This window comes from Carassius auratus, chromosome 39 (genome assembly GCF_003368295.1).
Source record: "Carassius auratus strain Wakin chromosome 39, ASM336829v1, whole genome shotgun sequence".
NCBI classification, from domain to species: domain Eukaryota; kingdom Metazoa; phylum Chordata; class Actinopteri; order Cypriniformes; family Cyprinidae; genus Carassius; species Carassius auratus.
Window position 1 is genome coordinate 9,530,196 of NC_039281.1, and position 20,150 is coordinate 9,550,345.

At 37.9% G+C, this 20,150-nt stretch overlaps 2 protein-coding genes across 3 annotated transcripts in view; both read left to right on the forward strand.

Annotated features, from left to right (window-relative positions):
* The first annotated feature begins 4,495 nt into the window (after positions 1 to 4,495).
* Positions 4,496 to 12,894, forward strand: fgf2 (fibroblast growth factor 2). Its single transcript, XM_026225790.1, has 3 exons — positions 4,496 to 4,890; positions 7,667 to 7,770; positions 10,630 to 12,894. The coding sequence occupies exons 1-3, from the start codon at positions 4,608 to 4,610 to the stop codon at positions 10,813 to 10,815; spliced, it is 573 nt and encodes a 190-aa protein (XP_026081575.1). The 5' UTR covers positions 4,496 to 4,607; the 3' UTR covers positions 10,816 to 12,894.
* Positions 12,895 to 17,342: 4,448 nt separating this feature from the next.
* Positions 17,343 to 20,150, forward strand: part of afg2a (AFG2 AAA ATPase homolog A) — a 33,283-nt gene continuing 30,475 nt past the window's right edge. Inside the window, exons 1-5 of one of the 2 annotated variants that reach the window (XM_026225720.1) lie at positions 17,343 to 17,552; positions 18,163 to 18,287; positions 18,386 to 18,543; positions 19,246 to 19,304; positions 19,387 to 19,893. In XM_026225720.1, the coding sequence (XP_026081505.1) occupies positions 17,414 to 17,552; positions 18,163 to 18,287; positions 18,386 to 18,543; positions 19,246 to 19,304; positions 19,387 to 19,893 (988 nt within the window). In that variant the 5' untranslated portion in view covers positions 17,343 to 17,413. Of the gene's footprint in view, positions 17,652 to 18,162; positions 18,288 to 18,385; positions 18,544 to 19,245; positions 19,305 to 19,386; positions 19,894 to 20,150 lie in introns of both variants that reach the window. The other variant, XM_026225721.1, reaches the window with a different exon arrangement.

The following is a 20,150-nucleotide window of genomic DNA, read 5'->3' on the forward strand; positions in this document are numbered from 1 at the left end:
AAACGGAGAACTGCTGCGCACCGACAAAGTGTGGGCAGAACAGGCAGTGGTAAAGGGGTCGATGAACTTACACCCTTTGAGCAGAGAGTTGCCTCAATTATGGGTGACACTTTACTCTCTGGAGTAGTATCTTCTGCTGTGGGAGACTCCGATTTACAGGATTGCGACGAAGGTAACCAATTTCTCGTTTGTTTTTACTTTGGTACATATAGCGTACCTATATTTCATTGTCAAATGCATTCGGTGTAGCGAACCAAAAGTATACACCAGAGATTTTACGGATCCATTTCATTTATTGCAAATGTGTGTGCCCCTTAAAAATGGAACGTACTTAAATTACAGTTAACATTTGCCTTTTTATTTAGACCCATATGGCGCAACAGCCGAAACATCCACTTCCCAGGAGGGGCACTCGGAGTCCGCCCCTCCTGAGCAGGCAGCGCCCACTGTGCCCAGCGTTTCCAGTGCTCTCCCCAGTGCTGACGCCCGTCCGTCTGGTCGCGTCTTGACACATGCTGTTTTGGAGTCACAACAGCAAATCATTATGGCCATCGGGGAAATTAACAGTCACCTGAAAAATATCACTGACGCACTCACAGACATAAGCCACTCATTAAAGGAATTGGTCAAAAAGTGAACTTTTGTCTCTGATTACCATTTATATTGTCGCAATCACATGTTGGCGGGCATGAACGGCTTGTTGGTTGGGCTGCACATAAATTGGTCCTGGGTCGGGGTCATCTGGCGGTGCTGCCACCTCACCAAGTGGTATGCCATGCCTATGCGCGACATTGTGCAGCACACCACAGGCCAGCACAATGCGGCACACCTTGTCAGGGCGGTATAACAACATCCCCCCAGTCCTGTCAAGGCAGCGCCACCGACATTTCAGCTGCCCAATCGCCCGCTCTACAACTGAACGAGTGCGAGAATGGGCATTAGTGTATATGCGCTCTCGGTCAGTTTGTGGGTTGGTGAGGGGGGTTAAAAGCCACGTCTTTAGTGGATAACCGCGGTCTCCTGAAGGGTTCATTAATAATTATATGCAAAAAAAAAAAATTTTTTTACAGAAAAAATACAATTAGATAGGATCATAACTTTAAAGGCACTTACCAAGAAGCCACCCATCACGCACCCTGCCAGCTTGGAGCCTCATCCCAACCATGCTGTTTGTAAGGATGTATGAATCATGGGTTGACCCAGGCCACCTTGCCACAATATTTGTTAGGCGCATTTGTGCATCACATATTATCTGCACATTTATTGAATGGAAATGTTTCCGATTCACATATGCAAATTCTTCTTCAGATGGCGCCTTTATAGCAATGTGTGTGCAGTCGATCGCTCCGATAACATTAGGAAAACCGGCTATCGCTGCAAATTGCATTTTAATGTTTGGCTGGTCAAATGCATCATATGGGAACCTGATATACCTGGTAGACATGCGGATGATCCCGTCCCATACCACTGGCATTGCCCGGCTCAAAGACGACTGGCTTATTCCTGAGCGGTCTGCCAGTTCCCTTTGGAAAGAACCAGTTGCCAGGAAACCAAGTGTTGTCAGCACCTGCAAGGGAACGGGTATTGCGTGGCTCCTCATTGTCTCTCTCTCTAGATTCGGACCCAACTCAGCACAGAGCTCCAAGAGGACAGCCCTTGGAAATCTGAAACGGCTGATAAGCCAGTCATCATCCTGGGCCAGAAAATCATTGTGGTCCCTAAAAACTCGTTCTCTTCTGATTCTGCCATTAGCAATGTCCTCTAATAAGGCCAACGCTGCCATTGCCATAGACTAAGGGTTGTTTCAACCGTTATGCTTTTATATGTTCTTATTTAATTGCATAATTTATATAATTATAAAAAGGCTCGTGTGACAATATATGTCAATTATTTTATAAATTGCAAATTAATTGCAATGCTTCCCACAGGTGGTGGTGCGAGACTTGTAGAACAATTTGTTGTGTAATGTTTGCAACTTCACTTTATTGCCTGTAAGAGTCGCCAACGGACAAAAACAATGAGAAATGAACGTACGCCAGACATGAAATTGGCTTGGAGGAACGCACATTCTTGCGTTAATTTCACTGTTAGTACATCCGACCGTGAGCGTGAAAGCTGGCGTACGCAAAGTTTTTGTGCGTAGGCAAGGTTGATACATGAGACCCCTGGTCTTCTGGGTATGAAAAAAACATCAGGTCATGCTATATTTTATTTTTGTTCAAGAGTTCGGAGCTGGTTCGCAAATTATTTGAGTCAGTTCGAGAGTTTGTAGCGTGTTCACGAATCATTTGAATCAGTTCGAGAGTTCGGAGCGGGATCGCGAATCATTTGAATCAGTTCGAGAGTTCGTTGCGTGTTCGCGAATCATTTGAATCATTTTGGGGATCGCGAATCATAGCTGTATATGGATAGGCATTTTTAACTAATTTAGTAGCTAGTTCTAATTACGTTTTCCACGCGTGTTTAGGTGTGATATGTGAACTGGTATTTTTTGTTTTAATGATGTGCCTTTTAACAGTATCAAGTATTTTCAAAAACGAAACAAATCCTGCCTAAAAAGTGCACGCATCTAGGCTAATGTAAAGTTACGTGATGAAGTCATACTAGTGCGCGTGTGCATTTTGAGTGCGTTCTTTCACTGCATTATTCAGTGTATTCAAATGCATTTATGAATACATGAGAATGATCACAAAATTCAAGGTATGGGGTTAGAAAATGTATATATTTATATCATTTTATGTAGTTAATCAGTATCACACGAAGAGTGCCATTTCAGTTTTTCTCCAAAAATCAGTTACAACAAATAATTTAATTACAAATACAAAATATCGCAGAATATTGTAATATATGGATGAATAATGGGCTAAAGAAAATTTGTGCCAAAAGGGTTCTTTCTTGTCATTATAGAATCTTTTTAGCATAAAAGGTTTTTTGGAGTGGAGTAAAGAACCCTATGGTTCTATATAGTACCCAAATGAACCCTTTTTTCTAAGAGTGCAGCATCACTGTGGTTTGTCAAAGGGTTCTTCTTTAATTTTCATATATGTCATAAAAGCGGATGGAGCGAGAGCACAGCTGATGTGGTCAGTGATGGGGATCCCTCAAACGCTCCTCTGAACCCAAATGTTCCTCTCTCTATAACAGAAGATCTGATGAGAGAGGAAAGGGTTTTCTCATGTGAGGTCACCAGAGGTCGTATAACGAGAGCAGAATGATAAAAAGCTCCGATCTGAAGATGAGAAATGTTTGGGTTCATATTGAGATCTCTTCTGATCTCCACATGTCTGATCACTGCAGGAGAAACATCTGAGAGGCATTTCATCTCATCCTCTTCATTTAATTGCATGCCGTCTCGGAGAAACAACTGAGATAACAGAGAGATCTTACAGGAAGTGCTTGTGGGCTGTTGTGAGGATTGCAGCCACATGTTCACAGTGGACTCTTCATTTACTCGTACAAACAGAATCAGAATCAGTAAGATGTGCACTCAAGTTTAAATAAATTTAAAGAATATATATATGTTTGAAATTTTGAACTCCACTGTAGAAAAACATTTAAATTAATTTATTCTTTATTTATTATTAGCTTTATTTTTTACTCTGCTTACTTATTTATTTATTTATTTATTTTTTTTATTTTTTGCATTTTATTATTGTTTTCATACAGGGAATGTATAGGACTCATCTGTCAAATGAATAAAATATATTACTTTTGCTCCAGGTGTTTAGTACTTTAATGTATTTGATAATCATTTTACATTTTGAAAATTTGTCTTAGAAACTAACTGAAATAACTAACACTAAAACTTCAATAAAATACATAAAAAATAAAATAAAGAAAAGGAAAAAAAAACATTAAAATGACATACTTAAACTTTGAATAAAATTAGACATTTTGCACATAACAAAATTATTAAAGCAGAAGAGCTAAAATGACTAAAAGCTAAATACAAAATATATTAAAAATTACTAAAAGTGAAAAACGTTAACTTAAAAAAAACATTAAAATGTTCGGAATTTTGTGAGTATTACTTAAACTTTAACTATTTAAAAACATTGGTATTGAAAATAAGCTAAAATGAAATATAATGAAAAACAAAAACTTTTGCCTTGCAACAAACTAAAATAAAATAAAGTGATTTAGAAATATAACAACAACACAATAATAATAATAATAATAATAATACAGTTATAAAAACCTATAAATAGCAAAACCACATAACAAAATATCTATATTTGCATCTAAAGCATCTGGAAAAAGTGAAAATGTAGATGTAAATGTTAATCATTCTCTGCTCATCGGTGATGAACACATTTTTTTGTGTGTTTGGGAGTGAGATGACAGATGCTTTGGGACAGAACTAGTTTCCTCTCTCTCTCTCTCTCTCTCTCTCTCTCTCTCTCTCTCTGTGTGTGTGTGTGTGTTAATGCAGTATGTTGAGGAAATAATGCGGTCAGGGGCCCAACGGGGAGAGAGAGAGAGAGAGAGAGAGAGAGAGAGAGAGAGAGAGAGAGAGAGAGAGATCTCATCCTGCTCCAGTTCAGTCCAGATCATCATCTCCTTCTGCGCTCAGAGTCCAGCAGCTTGAGGAGTTTCTCCGCGGTGTGATGAGGCTCCGTGGCTCCGCGGAGCGCCGGAAGGAGACGGGAGAGACGGGGGAGACGGGGGAGGGGGCGCGCGGAGGGGCTCCGGAGATGCCGAGAGAGAGAGAGATGGCGGCGGGAGGAATCACCACACTCCCGGCCTCACCGGACGACGGGGCGAGCGGAGGCTTTCCTTCGGGGAACTTCAAGGAGCCCAAGCGGTTGTACTGCAAGAACGGCGGATTCTTCCTCCGGATCAACTCTGACGGGCGAGTGGACGGGATCCGCGAGAAGAGCGACCCGCACAGTGAGTTCTGTTCTTCCGTGGAAAAACAGAGCGTAGCCTAAAAACATCCTGTAATGCGTCCGGTGTGGAGCAGAGATGAAGATCAGGCCCTGATGATGATGATGATGATGATGATGATGATGATTTTACAGGTCCATCTTCAGTCTCTTAGAGTTCCTGGTTATTTTCAGAAAGTGCCTCTAATGTAATCTGGTCTTTTAACCCTCATATAAATGCATTCAAAATCTGAATACTTTTCACATTCAGGGACCATGCAGTCAAATCTAAACTATAACTATATTGTGGCTTAATGTAAAAAAAAAAAAAAGTTTCACAGATTTGAATGTTGCCATTTGAATCCTGCATCTAGGCCTATTTCATAAACATTTAAATTAAGAAATTGTCAATTATATTAAAAACTACGATGCAATTTATTTAAATTTTAATGTTCAATTGTATGAATATCTTATTTATAATACGATATAATCTGTGAATTACCAGTTTAAACCTCATTGCAATTAATTGAATTTAATTAAATTCCTTTGAATTTATAACTCCTGATTACTCAAAAACAGTCCAAATTTATGAAACGTACATATTTATTTCTAACAAAACAACAAATATGACTCTAAAAAGTTTTCAGACTAAATGAAGTCATTTTAATTGTGGAAACATTCACTTTCAGATGAAACAACTGATCGGTTTTTCATTCCTCAGTGGTTCGTCAGTAGATTATGTTCAACAAATTCTAGTCCCTAAAGTGTGTGCGATATGGGGAAAGGTGAAATATAGTTTATTAAAGCTTTTTACACTTATATAATTTATTAGGTGATGTTATAGAAAGTATTTCTGACACCTCCATATACCTGGCTTGGGTTTATGACCTGAAAGCAGAACGTGTAATGTGTGTGTGTTCAGTTTTTAAAAGTATTACATCATGTTTTTATAAAGTTTGTTATAAAGTCTGGTGAGTGTCTGTAAATGAAGAGTAAATGGTCTCCTTATTCCAAGCTCAGTTCAGTCAAAATAGAAACTGAAACAATGATCTCTTTAGTTTAGACTCATGGTCATAGTTAAAAATCCTGTTGCTAAGGGCAACCACTGAGTGACACTTCACAAACCCCGCCCACCTCACACTTCATTTATTCTGACCTGAACCTCTGTGTTTGTCGTTCTTTACATAGTTTGCATAGTTTCTGAGGACAATCAACCAGATTTGTTTCTGATAAAAGCTTTGCTGGTAACCATTTACATTAAGGTCCTATTAGTAAATGCATTAACTAACAATGAGCAATGCATTAGTTACAGTATTTATTAATCTCTGTCAGCTTTTATCAAAAATTCAACTATTCACTGTTAGTTCATGTCAGCTCAGGCCCAATTACAGATGAAACTTTTGATTTGTATGTGTAGTAAATGTCAAACATTAACAAACGCTTCAGAAGAATGTTTCACAGTTCTGTTTAATTGATGTCAACAAGTGTAACTTTACTCAGGAACACTTTAACACAGACTTTCATTGCAAATATGATGTCTATGAATTATTTACTTTATTTAAATGTGATTTTAGACAAGGTTTTCAAATAGAGGCTTGGGACAAATTTGTCTTTAGATGTGCAGTTGTTGGTATACAGGGAGAAGAACAGTGGGGAGAGGACATAACCCTGGGGGGCGCCAGTGCTGATACTCCACAGTCCTCTTTCAGGCCTTTCCATAATGAAGCAGGATCACTGGAAAATAACTGGTTCTTTAGCTTTCCAGTACAATTCCTCTTTGCCCCTCTGATCTCCTGTTTCAGTGTGTACTTGGCCTGTCCCCATTTGTGCAAGCATCTTCTTTGGCCTGAAGGAGCTGTCTGATTTTTGGAGTGAACCATGGTTTGTCATTGTTGTAGGTTAGATGAATCCTGGTAGGAATGCACATATCTTCACAGAAATTTGCACTTTCTGAGCTTGATGAGTGGCTGGCTCGCTCACCTATCTGCGCGTCCTGAAGCACTTGATCAGCGCAGCTGCTACACCAACTTCAACGTTCAGTAAAACATCTGAATATCCATGCAGATGGAGAAGAGAAGTTGTCCGAGGACTGAGCCCTGAGGCACCCCAGTATGGAAACTTTACTTTTAGGCCACGGGAGACAATTTATGAAGGGCAGTGAAGTGATGCACCTGATGCTGGTACAGTGTAGGTCATGTGACAGTAACAACATGGTGGATTCATTCATGCTACCCACAAACTGCCCACAGCTTTCATTTATGTAACGAAGGGGAAGGGGCTATCAGACTCCGATTATGACTGATAAAATAACCTTATAATTCAATGTGAACATTTGAAATGGAGGTGGGTCCGGACTTTGAGAAGAGCTGCGCTACATGGTTGAGTACATAGTGCATAAGTACCTAGTGTATAAGTACATAGTGCATCATTTGGGACGCAGCTAAAGTTGAGCATTCTGAATTAAACGCCTCTGATTGGCCACAAATACTTTTGTGGTTGGCTGCAGTGCTCAACATGGCAAAACACGCTGTGAATATAAACCTTTGAAGCTCTTCACGAAAACACAAAACAGCGGCTACTGGAACGAACCGGGAAGGCTGGTCTCATTAGTATTAGGGGTGAAACTGTTCAGATCATAGTTCACATGTAGTAAGACTACCACCACACTAATCGTGGCTGATGTATCGTGGTTTTTCGGCTTGGTTTGAATATCGTTACATCCATAATTAGTCTCAAGTTGCTAGCGGGGCACCAGTACCTTTGATAGCACTGATATTTTGTGTGTGTTTGTTCTCTCGCAGTTCGGCTGCAGCTCCAGGCCACGGCCGTCGGTGAGGTGTTGATTAAAGGGATCTGCGCGAACCGTTACCTCGCCATGAACTCGGACGGACGACTGATCGGAACGGTACTGATCTCTTGATCTCACAGCTCTTGGTCTTTACTTTATAATCTTTACCTGTATGCACATTTGGGTGCTGACATGAAGTCAAGTCAAGTATAGCGCTTTTCACAATACATAGAGCTTCAAAGCAGCTTTACAGAAATTCAGTAACTTAAAGGGATAGTTCACCTAAAAATGAAAATCACCCCATGATTTACTCACCCTCAAGCCATCCTAGCTGTAAATGACTTTCTTCTTTAAGACGAATCCAACTGGAGTTATATGAAAAAATATCCAAGCTTTATAATTGGAAGAGAGAGAATTTTAGTTTTTTTCAGTAGTCCAAAAGAAGTTCAATAAAGTGCAAAACAAAACACTGGTCACGAGTTAGTACAAAATTAAGATTTGTAAATGCAAATGTGGAAGGATTTCAATATAACCCAAGAGCAGACTGGTTTTCCTTTGCTGAAGTAAGGAAACTTTGCTTCCTTTGCTCCTGTAAGACAACATCACGCGATGAGTGTTTCAAAACCGCTACATCAGGCAATTTGCAGAAAGAGAAAGCTGAAAAGGTTTAGGGTAATGTGTTACAAATAAATCTAGCATAAAGCTTGAGATATTATTTTAACCCGGTGAAATGTAAATGACACAGTGCAAGAAACTATATTAATTTCTGTTTTTAAACTCCATCTGGACCATAAAATGGGACTCTCAAAGCCTTGACATCCCTGAGAGAAGTCAGTAAATTAGAGGCTACTCTTATCCCTTGCGAATGCACCACATGAAATTCAGATGTTGGGGGGTCCCTAGATAATACTTATCCTGGCTTTAATTTTCATTTTGCAACTATATAGTTGCTATAACTATATAGAATAAATAACACGTGTAATTTCTTATGACAATATATTAATTAAGAGATTGCATATATAATTATAATTTAATTTACAAAAATTAACTTCATTGACCTTCATATCCCTCTAAAGTAGTGGACCTCAACAAGGGGTCCGGGGGCCACTAAAGGGCCTTAGAAAACCTCTGACATAAAATGACTTCAAATAAGACTTGCAAATCAGTGTTATTTTAGCATAATTCATAATTTATTATTATGTATATTTTTTGGGTTAATATTTTGAATTCGATTTTTAAATCTAATTCTAGTTGTAGTTTTAGTTCTATTGTTGTGTTTTTGTCTTTAATTGGCTTTTTATTTCCATATATAAAGTTTTTTTATTACTCACACACACACACTCACACACAGAAGCTGTTTCCATTGATGTGGTTTGGGGAATCATAAGCTCATCTGTAAACCTCTTTCAGAGTTCGTCATAAAGCACAGATCAGTACGTCAGAAGAGTCTGACTCCTCTGAACTCATTCACATTTTACTGCGGTATCAAGATGCTTGAGATTGTTGTAATCGTTTGTTTGTATGACACTGAAAAACTGAATCATGCCACAAACAGCAACTGAGTGTAAAGATCCTGTGCCTGTGTTTGCTTTACATTTGAACACACACACACAAACACAAACACTTACATAAGTAAATCTGAATGGGGCATTTCATAGACATGTTATTTTTATTTTCGTTCACAAATTTGACCCCGGAATTTGGTTAAATAGACACAGACTCAGAGATGATTAGCGCTGTGAGAGTCTCTGTGCTCCTGAAACAATGCTTACATTGATGACGGAGGTGTTGCACAACAGCTCTCCTTCCTCAAAACTCCTGAGGAAACATCAGCGTCGGCTCTAGAATGAAGAGTAACTAAAGTTTTTAAAGTCTGACGCCATCAACCACCTTCATATATAGAAATAAAGTTGTTTTGACAGCACTGCTGAACCATTTTTGCACTACAGAAACGAATTTTAAATGTTTAGCTTAAAAATGACTGAAGAGCACCAAAGACTTAAGAATATTTGAATATTTGCACTGGAAAAGAGGACAAAAATACTACTTTTTTTGAATTTTGGTTTGGAACCCTCCAGTGATGTTTAGACTGTAAAGACCCTTGGAAAGCTTCCATGGATGTTAAAGGTGCTTCATTGATAATTATTATTAAGAGTGTAGAGACACATTAATTCTCATTTAAGAGCCTGTTTTAAACTGAAAGACGTCAGATAGTGTTGGCTTTAACACGAGCAGCATGTCAACATTACAAAGGTCGCTCAAAGCAGCCACATTGGCCTGAAGCGCTGGGTTGACTCTCACATTCCTGTCAGGAGACGTTTTCCAGACATCCGGCTAAAAGCTCAGGGAAAGAGAGGCAGTGTTTCACAAGCTGGTGCAGATAATAGATGACAAATGTGAATATTTCATCACAGTTTTACTGAAATAAGACTCGCTGAGGTTTGAGCTCGGAGGGATCCAAAAATCTGAGAGCACAGAAAAACTGGAAACAATGTTTCAGGATCAAATCAAGCTGGAGAACACGATCATTGGGTTTAGTTCACATAGCTGCTGCTATTTACTTTCTTAAAAGGCTAATTATTTTCACTTTTGGTGTCAAATGTTAAAGTTGGTAAAAAAAAAAAAATTGTATTAACAAACAAATAAGCCACGCCCAGCTCAGCTGACAAAAAGTAACGCACAAGTAATGCATTACTTTCAATCAAAAGTAACTAAGTAAAGCAACTAGTTACTTTTTAATTGAGTAACGCAATATCGTAATGCATTACTTTTAAAAATAACTTTCCACAACATTTGAACTTTTACAAATTATTATTCTGACTATATATTATAAAATGTATAAAAACAGTTAAATTTGAGTAACAATCATGTGTTCCAATGGAATTTGTTACGTTGTGTATATATTTTCATGGTATTTACTGCTTTAGATGATGCTGAGAGTGACGTGTGTCAATGTTGTCATTCTTTCTGTCCCAGAGGAGAACAACGGATGAATGTTATTTCCTGGAGCGCCTGGAGTCGAATAACTACAACACGTACCGATCCCGGAAGTATCCCGACTGGTACGTGGCTCTGAAGAGAACAGGCCAGTATAAAGCGGGATCGAAGACCAGCCCGGGCCAGAAGGCCATCCTGTTTCTGCCCATGTCAGCCAAGTGCTGATGGAGAGATGCTGTCCAACCTGAAGCGAGAGCGACAGAGCACTGACTCTTCAGAACGTCTTGGAAAACCACTTCTATCTAGGAACGCTTCCCACACAGATGTACTTGGAGAGCATTACAGGGTTTATTTGTTCGTGTTCGGTCATCCGAGATATCAGCAATATAGAGACTTTCGTCAATTCTGACAAGCGTGATATGATCTCAGATCCAACTTTCCAAAGTTGATTCCCTTGAGCAAAGACAGAAGGGTTGGTTCAGAGAGTTCACTTACAGTATCTGCTCCTATACGCTCTTGAATCCGTGACTGCATTTCTCGCAGGAATGTTTTTAGTTTGGCAAAATGTGAGTTTACTTTAAAGCTGCTCCTTTATGCAAAAGTCTCGTATATATGCAAAGATGATGAAGGGATTCTGAGTACATCATGAATGTTTTTTTAGTTTTTTTTTTTCCATGAAACTGTATTCTCTTTTTCATATATATATCATCTTAGCTCGAAAAAATAGATTTTATTTAGTTTAGTTACATTGTTGCTGCGAGTAACAGATTAACAGTAACATTGTATCATTTTTTTAAAGGTTACTGAGAAATCAGATTAAAAACGCTAAAACCTCTTTGTAGATTGGGCGAGGTAACATATTATAAAGTGTAGAAACTAAAACTGGTCCATCTCTTAAAAAATAACGGCTCTTCAGTGGAGCAAAGAAACTTTATTAATCATTTTGCTATTTAATCAGCTTTTTAAAAATACTCCATTCATTATAGCACATAAAGAAAAAAAAAGTCTATTAAGTTTATTTTAAGAGCCAAGTTTTCTTCTTGGTGTCATTACTGAGATGCTTTCTTCTTATATATTTCACAAAAGTACTTTAAAATATAAATAATACTGTAATAATAATGTTTGTTTTATTATAAAAGGTATTTTTTACACGGCAGAGTGAATGACGGAGAAATTAAAAAATTAAAAAAACGTATTTCTAAGATATGTGTTTAGAGATTTCAATCTTCATGAGATCCAATACGTTTTCAGTTCTAATTGCAATCTAATTTATTTTTAGAGTGCACTGCAACTTTTTTTTTTTTTTTGCCTTATTATTTTCTAGTAGAAATATAAATTTTATTTAAAAAATTTAATCGGGACATATTTCCTAGAGATGCAAAATGACTTAAAGATATTAAGTTCTGTTTTCTGAAAAGCATCTTTATGCTGAAAAAATATATATTCAAAAAAAAAATACGTTCAAACAATCAATTCGACTATATTTACTGTATCTTAATTGAGATTTAGAGAAACATAGAGTAGGATAAAACATAAATGTAATATTTTATTGTACACTTGTGAACACAATGTAACTTACTTGTAACTTTTATACAGAACATTTATTTTTCAGAAAGAGCATTGTGATGTAGGATGTAATCGATATTTAATAGTTATTTGTCATTAGTAAGTCAATGGAAATCTAATTAATATACCAGTCGATAATAAATATTGTTTTATTTGAATTAAAGAAGGGTACTTTTGTAATTGAATGTTTTAGATGATGTTCTTATAAAGCAGGTTAAGTTTCTTTCACTGCTTTTACTTTGTTGCAGAAGAACATTCAGTTGTGTTTACATTAGTTTTGATTCGGTTTAACATCAGTTCTGGATCTGAATCCGAATCTTACCGATGTTTTCTCCACCGGGAAACTTCCAAGCATTTGTAGTCTGAGAAGGAAAGAAAAGTCATGTTTAACACTTGCATGTTATTTTAGCTGAACACTTAGAAATATATATATTTTATGGAAATAAGTAATTTTATCTTTCTGCGACTGTATTGTTTTTGTTCCACGTTCACAGTTGAGCTAAACATTATTTATATCTATCAGTACCATATCAAATATTTTCATACAAATGTCTTCTTATAGGTTTTACATATTGAGTTATATAGAAAATGCTGCTAGTTATAAATGCAACTTTGTTTCTTACTTGAGTGGTTTTTGGACAATAATAAACAAAAATGCAATGTAAAGTAATAGCTTTAACGGTTTGTGATATGAGAATCTTTCTGTACTATCAATAAAAATCAATATTTTTGTGGGCAGTTATGTTTGAAAGTATGTGATTTCTATTATTAATATGAAGTATTTCACACTGCAAGCTGCATTGCAAATTAAAAACAAATTCAGTGTATCGACCGCAGCGAATACATTTTATTTATGTAAATAACTTAAAAGCTCATAATAGCTTGCATATAAATAGATTTGCTTTTTAAACAGGAAGTTTTAAAGTTATTTGCAGTTTGTACTCTGTTCCCGTTTTCTCTTGTTAACTCCTGATTGTTTTCACCTGTTCCTCGTTAGTCTCTTAGCCTGTGTTTCTTTAAACCCTTATGTTTTCACTGTTCTCCCTCGACTCTAAATGTAGCACTGCATCAGTGTCTCATCAATGGATGCTCTGCAGTGAATGGGTGCCGTCAGAATGAGAGTCTGATAAAAACATCACAATAATCCACAGCACTCCAGGCCATCAGTGAACATCTGGAGAAGACAAAAGATGAAACACATCCAACATTAAGATGTTTTTAACTCAAATACATAGAGTCTATAATCCATAAAAACACTTCCTCCCGTGAAAAATGCATCTCCTATTGTCTCTCACATCAAAAACCAGCCACATATTTGTTTAGAGCTGTTTAAACGCTGCTTGATCTGTGCAGATTTCTCTCCTGATTCAGACCAGAACACTTTTTCACTGGAGGAAGTGTTATTATGATTATAGACTCTATGTGTTTGAGTTAAAATCATCTTAATGCTGGATGTGTTTCATCTTTTGTCTTCTCCAGATGTTCACTGATGGACTGGAGGGCTGTGGATTATTGTGATGTTTTTATCATCTGTTTGGACTCTCATTCTGACGGCACCCATTCACTGCAGAGCATCTAATGCTGAGCAAATGATGCAATGTTACATTTCTCCAAACCTGATCTCACTGCATCAGAACACATTACTATGTGTCAGAGTTTTTCTACTGGTGAAAGATGAAATGCTTTGCAGGGGTTTTAATCATTTCGAAACTAGAGGAACTTCCCCATGGGATTGAATTTTAATAACACATTTTGTGCGCCCAGATGCAATCTGCTCCACGAAGATAAATAACTCAGTGAGCTTGACTAAAATGAGCTGCAATCCGACCTCTGATACTCCCAGAGATATTTTAAACCTGAACACGCAGGCCATTTTACCAGTAAATGACGCCCGAAACGGGCCGTGACGCAAGATAAAAGAGGAGGAAAGATGTTGGCGGCTGGATAAAACAATCCTTTGAGTTTCCATTCCAGAGCAGAGAGCCTCGAGCAAAACCCAACTGTTTATTTTACTGGGAAACGCTCTTAAAGACAGACTTGATCGAGGTTACACACAGAATCCATTAGAGTAGTTCAATCGCAGTCTCAGATTTACAGAAATAGATTCAGTCGTCATTTACTTTAAACGCCTGTTGTTTTCACCCTCTTTTATTTTCTTTCTTCCATGAAACAGAAAATGAAATGTTCAGCAGAATGTTCATGCTGCTCTTTTAATAATTTATGCACCAATCATCTGAATTTCAATGTCAGAATGATGAACTCCGTCCAGAAGCTGGCACGTTTGCATACCTATGTATTTAGTATTATAATTGTTACTTTATCTCATAATTGACTTTGAAACGGATATACTATATCTTAAATATTACACTCAATATTTTATTTCATAGTTGACAAGTTTAACTGTTTCGATTTAGTATAATTCGACTTATCTCATAATTGACTTTTTAGGCCAGAATTTTTACTTTATCTCATAATCATGACTAAGAGTGTCATAATAGAGACTTTTTATCTCATATTTTTGCCTCAATTTTTTATCTCATAATTATGACTTTTTTTCATAATTTAAATTCTTTTGTCAATTACAATGTTAAAATCATAATTTCTACTTATCACCGAAACATTATACTTTTTTTCTGATGTGGCTGAAATGGGCAAATGTCCATCAGCGGCGGAGGACGGTCAGCAGATCTTATATCAGACACATCAGCGACGCCAGACTGATTCTGTTCCTTAATTCTGTCCTGGACAACAAATACTTTGCCACTGGATTCGTCCACAACAGCACATTCAAACAAGACACAAATAATTAATGATTTTACAGATTCAATGAGAAAAACACAAGACGTGAATAACTGAGAGGCAATGTCTATAGTGTAGTAGGACTGTGTGAGTGTGTGTGTGTGTGTGTGTGTGTGTGTGTGGTTTTATATGACCCACTCCGGAACTCAACTTCCCCCTCGCGGTCACACACACACACACACACACACTTCAAACCACAGTCACAGACCAGCTGTTAACTTTATTAAACCCTGATTATTAAAGCTAATATTCAAAATGTGTTATATAATTTTTTTTTTTTTTTTTAAGAAATAAGTGCTGATCCTCAGGATCTTTTGAGGAGCATTTGTTTCCAGAAGCTTTACTTTCACTGTTCCTCAGCGGAGGAATGATCTTCACAAGCCTCCAGAACATCTCACATCTTCTGAGGAGCCTTGATTTCTTCAGCTGTCAAACTATAAAAAAGTGTTATATGTGTGGATCATTTACATCTCATCTCATTACTGGAGATATAGAGCACAGACTCTTATTTACATCAGTTTATATCAGTATCTGCTCTACTGTTAGAAATATCTCACTGATTTACATCACAAACAGAAGAATTTAATAATTTAAATATCAACGTCTGCAATAAAACAGAACTGTTTTTCCTCCAATGTGGTAGCCTACTTTACAAAAAAACGTTAAAACTGTGAAATAGTCCCATAACAATTAACCCAGCTATGATCTAAATAAACACACAGAGGATGCAGGTTTGGAAGTCGAACGGAAAGGAAATGTGGTCGGGTTATTCACTGCTAGAATATTCCAGATGTGGGATTTCACCTTCACTGCACTCGGGTTTAATCAAACACAAACACGCGTCTCGCAGCGGCTGCCAGACTGAGCTCATGCCGTCGCCCAGGGCATGTTTCCGGGCATGTTCGAACATGTCTGTCCGGTGCTCCGGAGCAGCGGCGCCGCCTGCTGGTCAAACAGAGCTCTGCTGATTCAGAACACAACTCGTTCTGAGCTCTCCAGCGACTCCTGCTTGATGTGTGGCGGTACAAAGAGGGAGATGTCAAAAAGTTCATGAAACATTCAAAAGTTTTTATTTTTACATTTTTTATTTTTATTAATCAAGGACGCATTAAATTGATCAAAGGTGACAGGAAAGACATTTATAATGTAAAAAAAAAAAAATTCTGTTGCAAATAAATGCTGTTTGATTTTTTTTTTTATTAATCTGTGAATCCTGAAAAATAAAATGCATCAGTTTCCACAAAAATGTTGCGCAGCACAACTAATTAATAATTATCAGAAATGTTTCTTGAGCAGTAAATCATCATATTTTCATGATTTCTGAAGATCATGTGACACTGAAGACTGCAGGAATGATGCTGAAAATACAGCGGAGCATCACAGAAATACATTACACTTTAACACAGATTCACACAGAAAACATGTTTTTCATTTTTAATTTTTACTGTATTTTTGGTCAAATAAAAGCAGCTCTGATGAGCAGAAGAGACTTAATTAAAACATTAAAATTAACAAAACATTAATTAACATTCTCTTCATGAGAGGGACCTCATACTAAAACTGAGAAGATTTATATATGCTTTCTTGAATAAAACCCGATTTATACGTGAAATATTAATAAAAAAAATATTATTATAATAAAATTTATAAAGATGTGAAAATATAGCTGTAGTATTACCTTTTCCCTTTATTACTTACAGTATTGTTATAATACTGTATTTATTAATTTACATTTTATTAACTGATTTATTTACTCATTCATTTGAATCTAATTTGAATTATTTTATTAACTCATTTGTTTGCTTATTTATTTTAATCTGTTTACTTATTTGTGTTTATTTACTCATTTATTTACTTATCTGCTTGTTTGTTTGTTTCAATTTGTTTATTACTTTTGATCTAATTTTATTTGTTTATTTTTTAGTTACTCATTTGTTTACTATTTCGTTTATTTCCATATGATTTAGTTTAATCTATTTTTATTGTATTTACTCATTGTTTTTTATTTTCAGTTACACGTTTATGTACTTTATTTAAATATTTATTTTGTTTTAATTTATTTAGTCATTTATTTTAATACATTTTATGTCTGTATTCTTATTTTTAATGTATTTCACTATTGTTTTTTTATTTTTATTTTTTACTTTATTTAGGCTACGTGTAATTATTTATTTTATTCGTATATTTGTTTGTTTGTTTGTTTATTTATTTATTTTAATATTTTGTCAATGGTTCAATTATGGCATCCGACTGCAATACCATGATACTTGAATAAATATATATATATATCAGGGATTTTGCGACTATAAAATGTGTTTTGTGTGACGCTGCGGTTTCTAAAGCCCCGTATATTGTGTGTTTTACGGTATGTGACGGGGAGGAGCTGAACTTTCACACCGGGAAGTTTTCGTTCACATGTGGACGGTGTGTGTGTTTAACACACATCTAATAACACATCATGTCATCAAGCAAAGGGAAAGGCAAAGGGAAAAAGAGACAGAGTGAAGGAGAAGGAGACAGATCCGCGTCAGTCTGTGATGAACCGGATTCGAGCGTCACGAGCAGCGGACTCACGGTCACGGACTTCATAGACAGAGGTAACGGGAGCGGGAGCGCGCTTCATTCATTACTGCGATAAACGAGTAACACACGATCAAGAGAATGGGTCGGAGGCGGCTCTTCTGATGAACTTAAAGGTGCACTCGAGTCATTCACTAAAACACACATGGATCATTACTATTAGAGGATCTTCTACTTTCAGGACTCGTGTCGCATCTGTGCATCATTTATTTACATCAGTGACACACTAGAGTTAAGAGTTACACACGTGTGTGTGTGTGTGTGTGTGTGTGTGTGTGTGTGTGTGTGTGTGTGTGTGTGTGTGTGTGTGTGTGTGTGTAGGTCTGGGGTCAGGGGTCAGGGGTGTTTCTGCTCTGCTGGACGAAATGATTGCCCCAATAGAGAGAGAAATAATAATACTACTAATAATAGAGGGAATATTGATTAATTTTTCAGGATTCACAGATGAGGAGAAAGTTCAGAAGAACAGTGTTTATATAAAATAGAAATCTTCTGTCGCATTATAAATGTTTAAATATGTTTTCTTACTAACCTCAAATGTCTGTGTGTCTCTCTCTCTCTCTCTCTGTCTGTGTATCTGTATCTGTATCTGTGTGTGTGTGTGTGTGTGTGTGTGTGTGTTTGCAGCTGAAGATAAAGCCCCTCAGCGCTGGCGTTCATATTTGGCTCAGATGAGTGTGAACACCATGAAGACTCTGAGCATCTGCATCGGATGCCCCGTCCTGATCTCCAGCAGCGCGGGACAGCAGCAGGTGTGTGTGTGTGTGTGTGTGTGTGTGTGTGAGATTATCACGGGTAATGGAGGTGATGAGTGTATTCACTCTCTCTCTGTCTGTGTGTGTGTGTGTAGGTGTGTGTGGCGTGGCCAGCGTCTCAGTTTCCGGGCAGACGTGTGGGTCTTCAGTCCGGTGCTCAGTCGGCTCTGAGAGTGTCGTCTGGGTCTCGTGTCTCAGTGGAGCCCATCACCGGAGCACTTCTGCCGGCCGAGCATCTGCGGCTGACGCTCAGGTAGAGACACACACCGAGATCAGAGAAACACCGTCAGCGAGGGAACGTCTCCATCTGCTGGAGAGCAGGAGTACACACTCAAACTGAGCAGTGATGGAGATAAGATCATAGTTCATTTCTCACATGCCGTTGATTAACAGAAATTAAACTCATCCCAGAAGTCATGTGGACAGTAACACTCGGATCAAGAGTCTTTGAAAGATCAGTGGTTTTTAGAAAGAAACGCTTCGACTCCAAAGCCTCTCGTTCTCAAGCTCCACAAGATTTCTTCTGTAATGACAACGCTGCTAAATCTCAAAACTGTATTTACAGACAGTTTGAACTAATTAAATAGCATGTTCTTTGGGGTTCACATGTTTATTTCTAATGAGTTTTCTAGCATTTTGTAACTGCAGCTTTATCATCTTTTTTAGATTTGACATTTTTTAGAGCTTTATATAAATAGTAAAATGCTCTTTATATAAATTACAATGACTTTCCAAGAGTTTTTCAACCACACTTTTAAAGTTCTCTTCGTATATCAAGGTTATCATAATTTAATTTGAGGTATTTTAGCTCATTTTGTAGCTTGTTTTGGTCTTATATTAAACTCTGGTTAATGACCACTGGTTATAAACACAGGGTTACTTCAGTGTCATTGAGATACTGTTATAACGTTTATCAATATTTGACATGATTGATGTACATGTGTGAATGTTCCAGGCCTGAAGACCGAGTGCTGAACACTGAAGAGTTCAGGAGTTATCTTCTGCGGACGCTGGGTAACACACACTTGATTTCTCCGATCCTCTGAATGATGATGGTGTTGTTCTGAGCGGCTCACAGACGTGGTTCTCTCTGCAGACGCTCGGGTTCTGCTGCCGGGCGGCTCGGTGTGCGTCTCGTATTTCGGGCGTCAGTGTGTTCTGGAGGTGGATTCGGTGACGGGTGTCGATGGAGAGACTCTGAGACGGATGGACGGAGTCGCTGTCGATCTCTCCTCACGGCTGGAGCAGCTGTCAGTCCAGGAGAGCACACCTGACCCCTCACCTCTGACCCCTGACGGGTCACAGGACCCCTCACCTCTGACCCCGGTCTCGACGCCGTGTAAACTCAGTGACCCGGCTCTCAGCCCGTCCGAGGCGTCGTTCACCGATCGGTCCGGACGCTCATCCACAGACACTTTCTACACCGTCTGCAGCTCCACCACACTGAGCCTGTGTGACCCCGGCGAGCAGGACGAGGCCGAGGAGGGGGGCGAGGGGTCAAAGGTCACGTACAGTATGATCGGCGGCCTCAGCGGTCAGCTGCAGGTCATCAGGGAGACCATCGAGCTGCCGCTCAAACACCCGGAGCTCTTCAGAAACTATGGTGAGTGAGGTCAAAGGTCAGATCCAGCCGGCCCGACCTCTGACCTTCAACCATTTAAACTTCACTTCTAACATCAGTCTTTGAATCCTAGTACGTAGTGATAGAGAGTCAGTGTTGTTACTGTTAGGAAGGTGTGGAATAAAAAAAAGAATAGTTTTGTTAATAAAAAAAAAAAAAAGATAAGGTAAAATACAATATAAATGTTAGATGGAAACAAAAATTGAATTAATAAACTGTTTTTAAATTATAATATTCTA

What these genes read in the sequence shown, in the direction of transcription:
- fgf2 (XM_026225790.1), top strand. Translation starts at nt 4,608, where the DNA reads ATGAGGCTCCGTGGCTCCGCGGAGCGCCGGAAGGAGACGGGAGAGACG. An exon ending in CGAGAAGAGCGACCCGCACA is followed by an intron (nt 4,891 to 7,666) that starts GTGAGTTCTGTT and finishes GTTCTCTCGCAG; the next exon opens with TTCGGCTGCAGCTCCAGGCC. An exon ending in ACGGACGACTGATCGGAACG is followed by an intron (nt 7,771 to 10,629) that starts GTACTGATCTCT and finishes TTTCTGTCCCAG; the next exon opens with AGGAGAACAACGGATGAATG.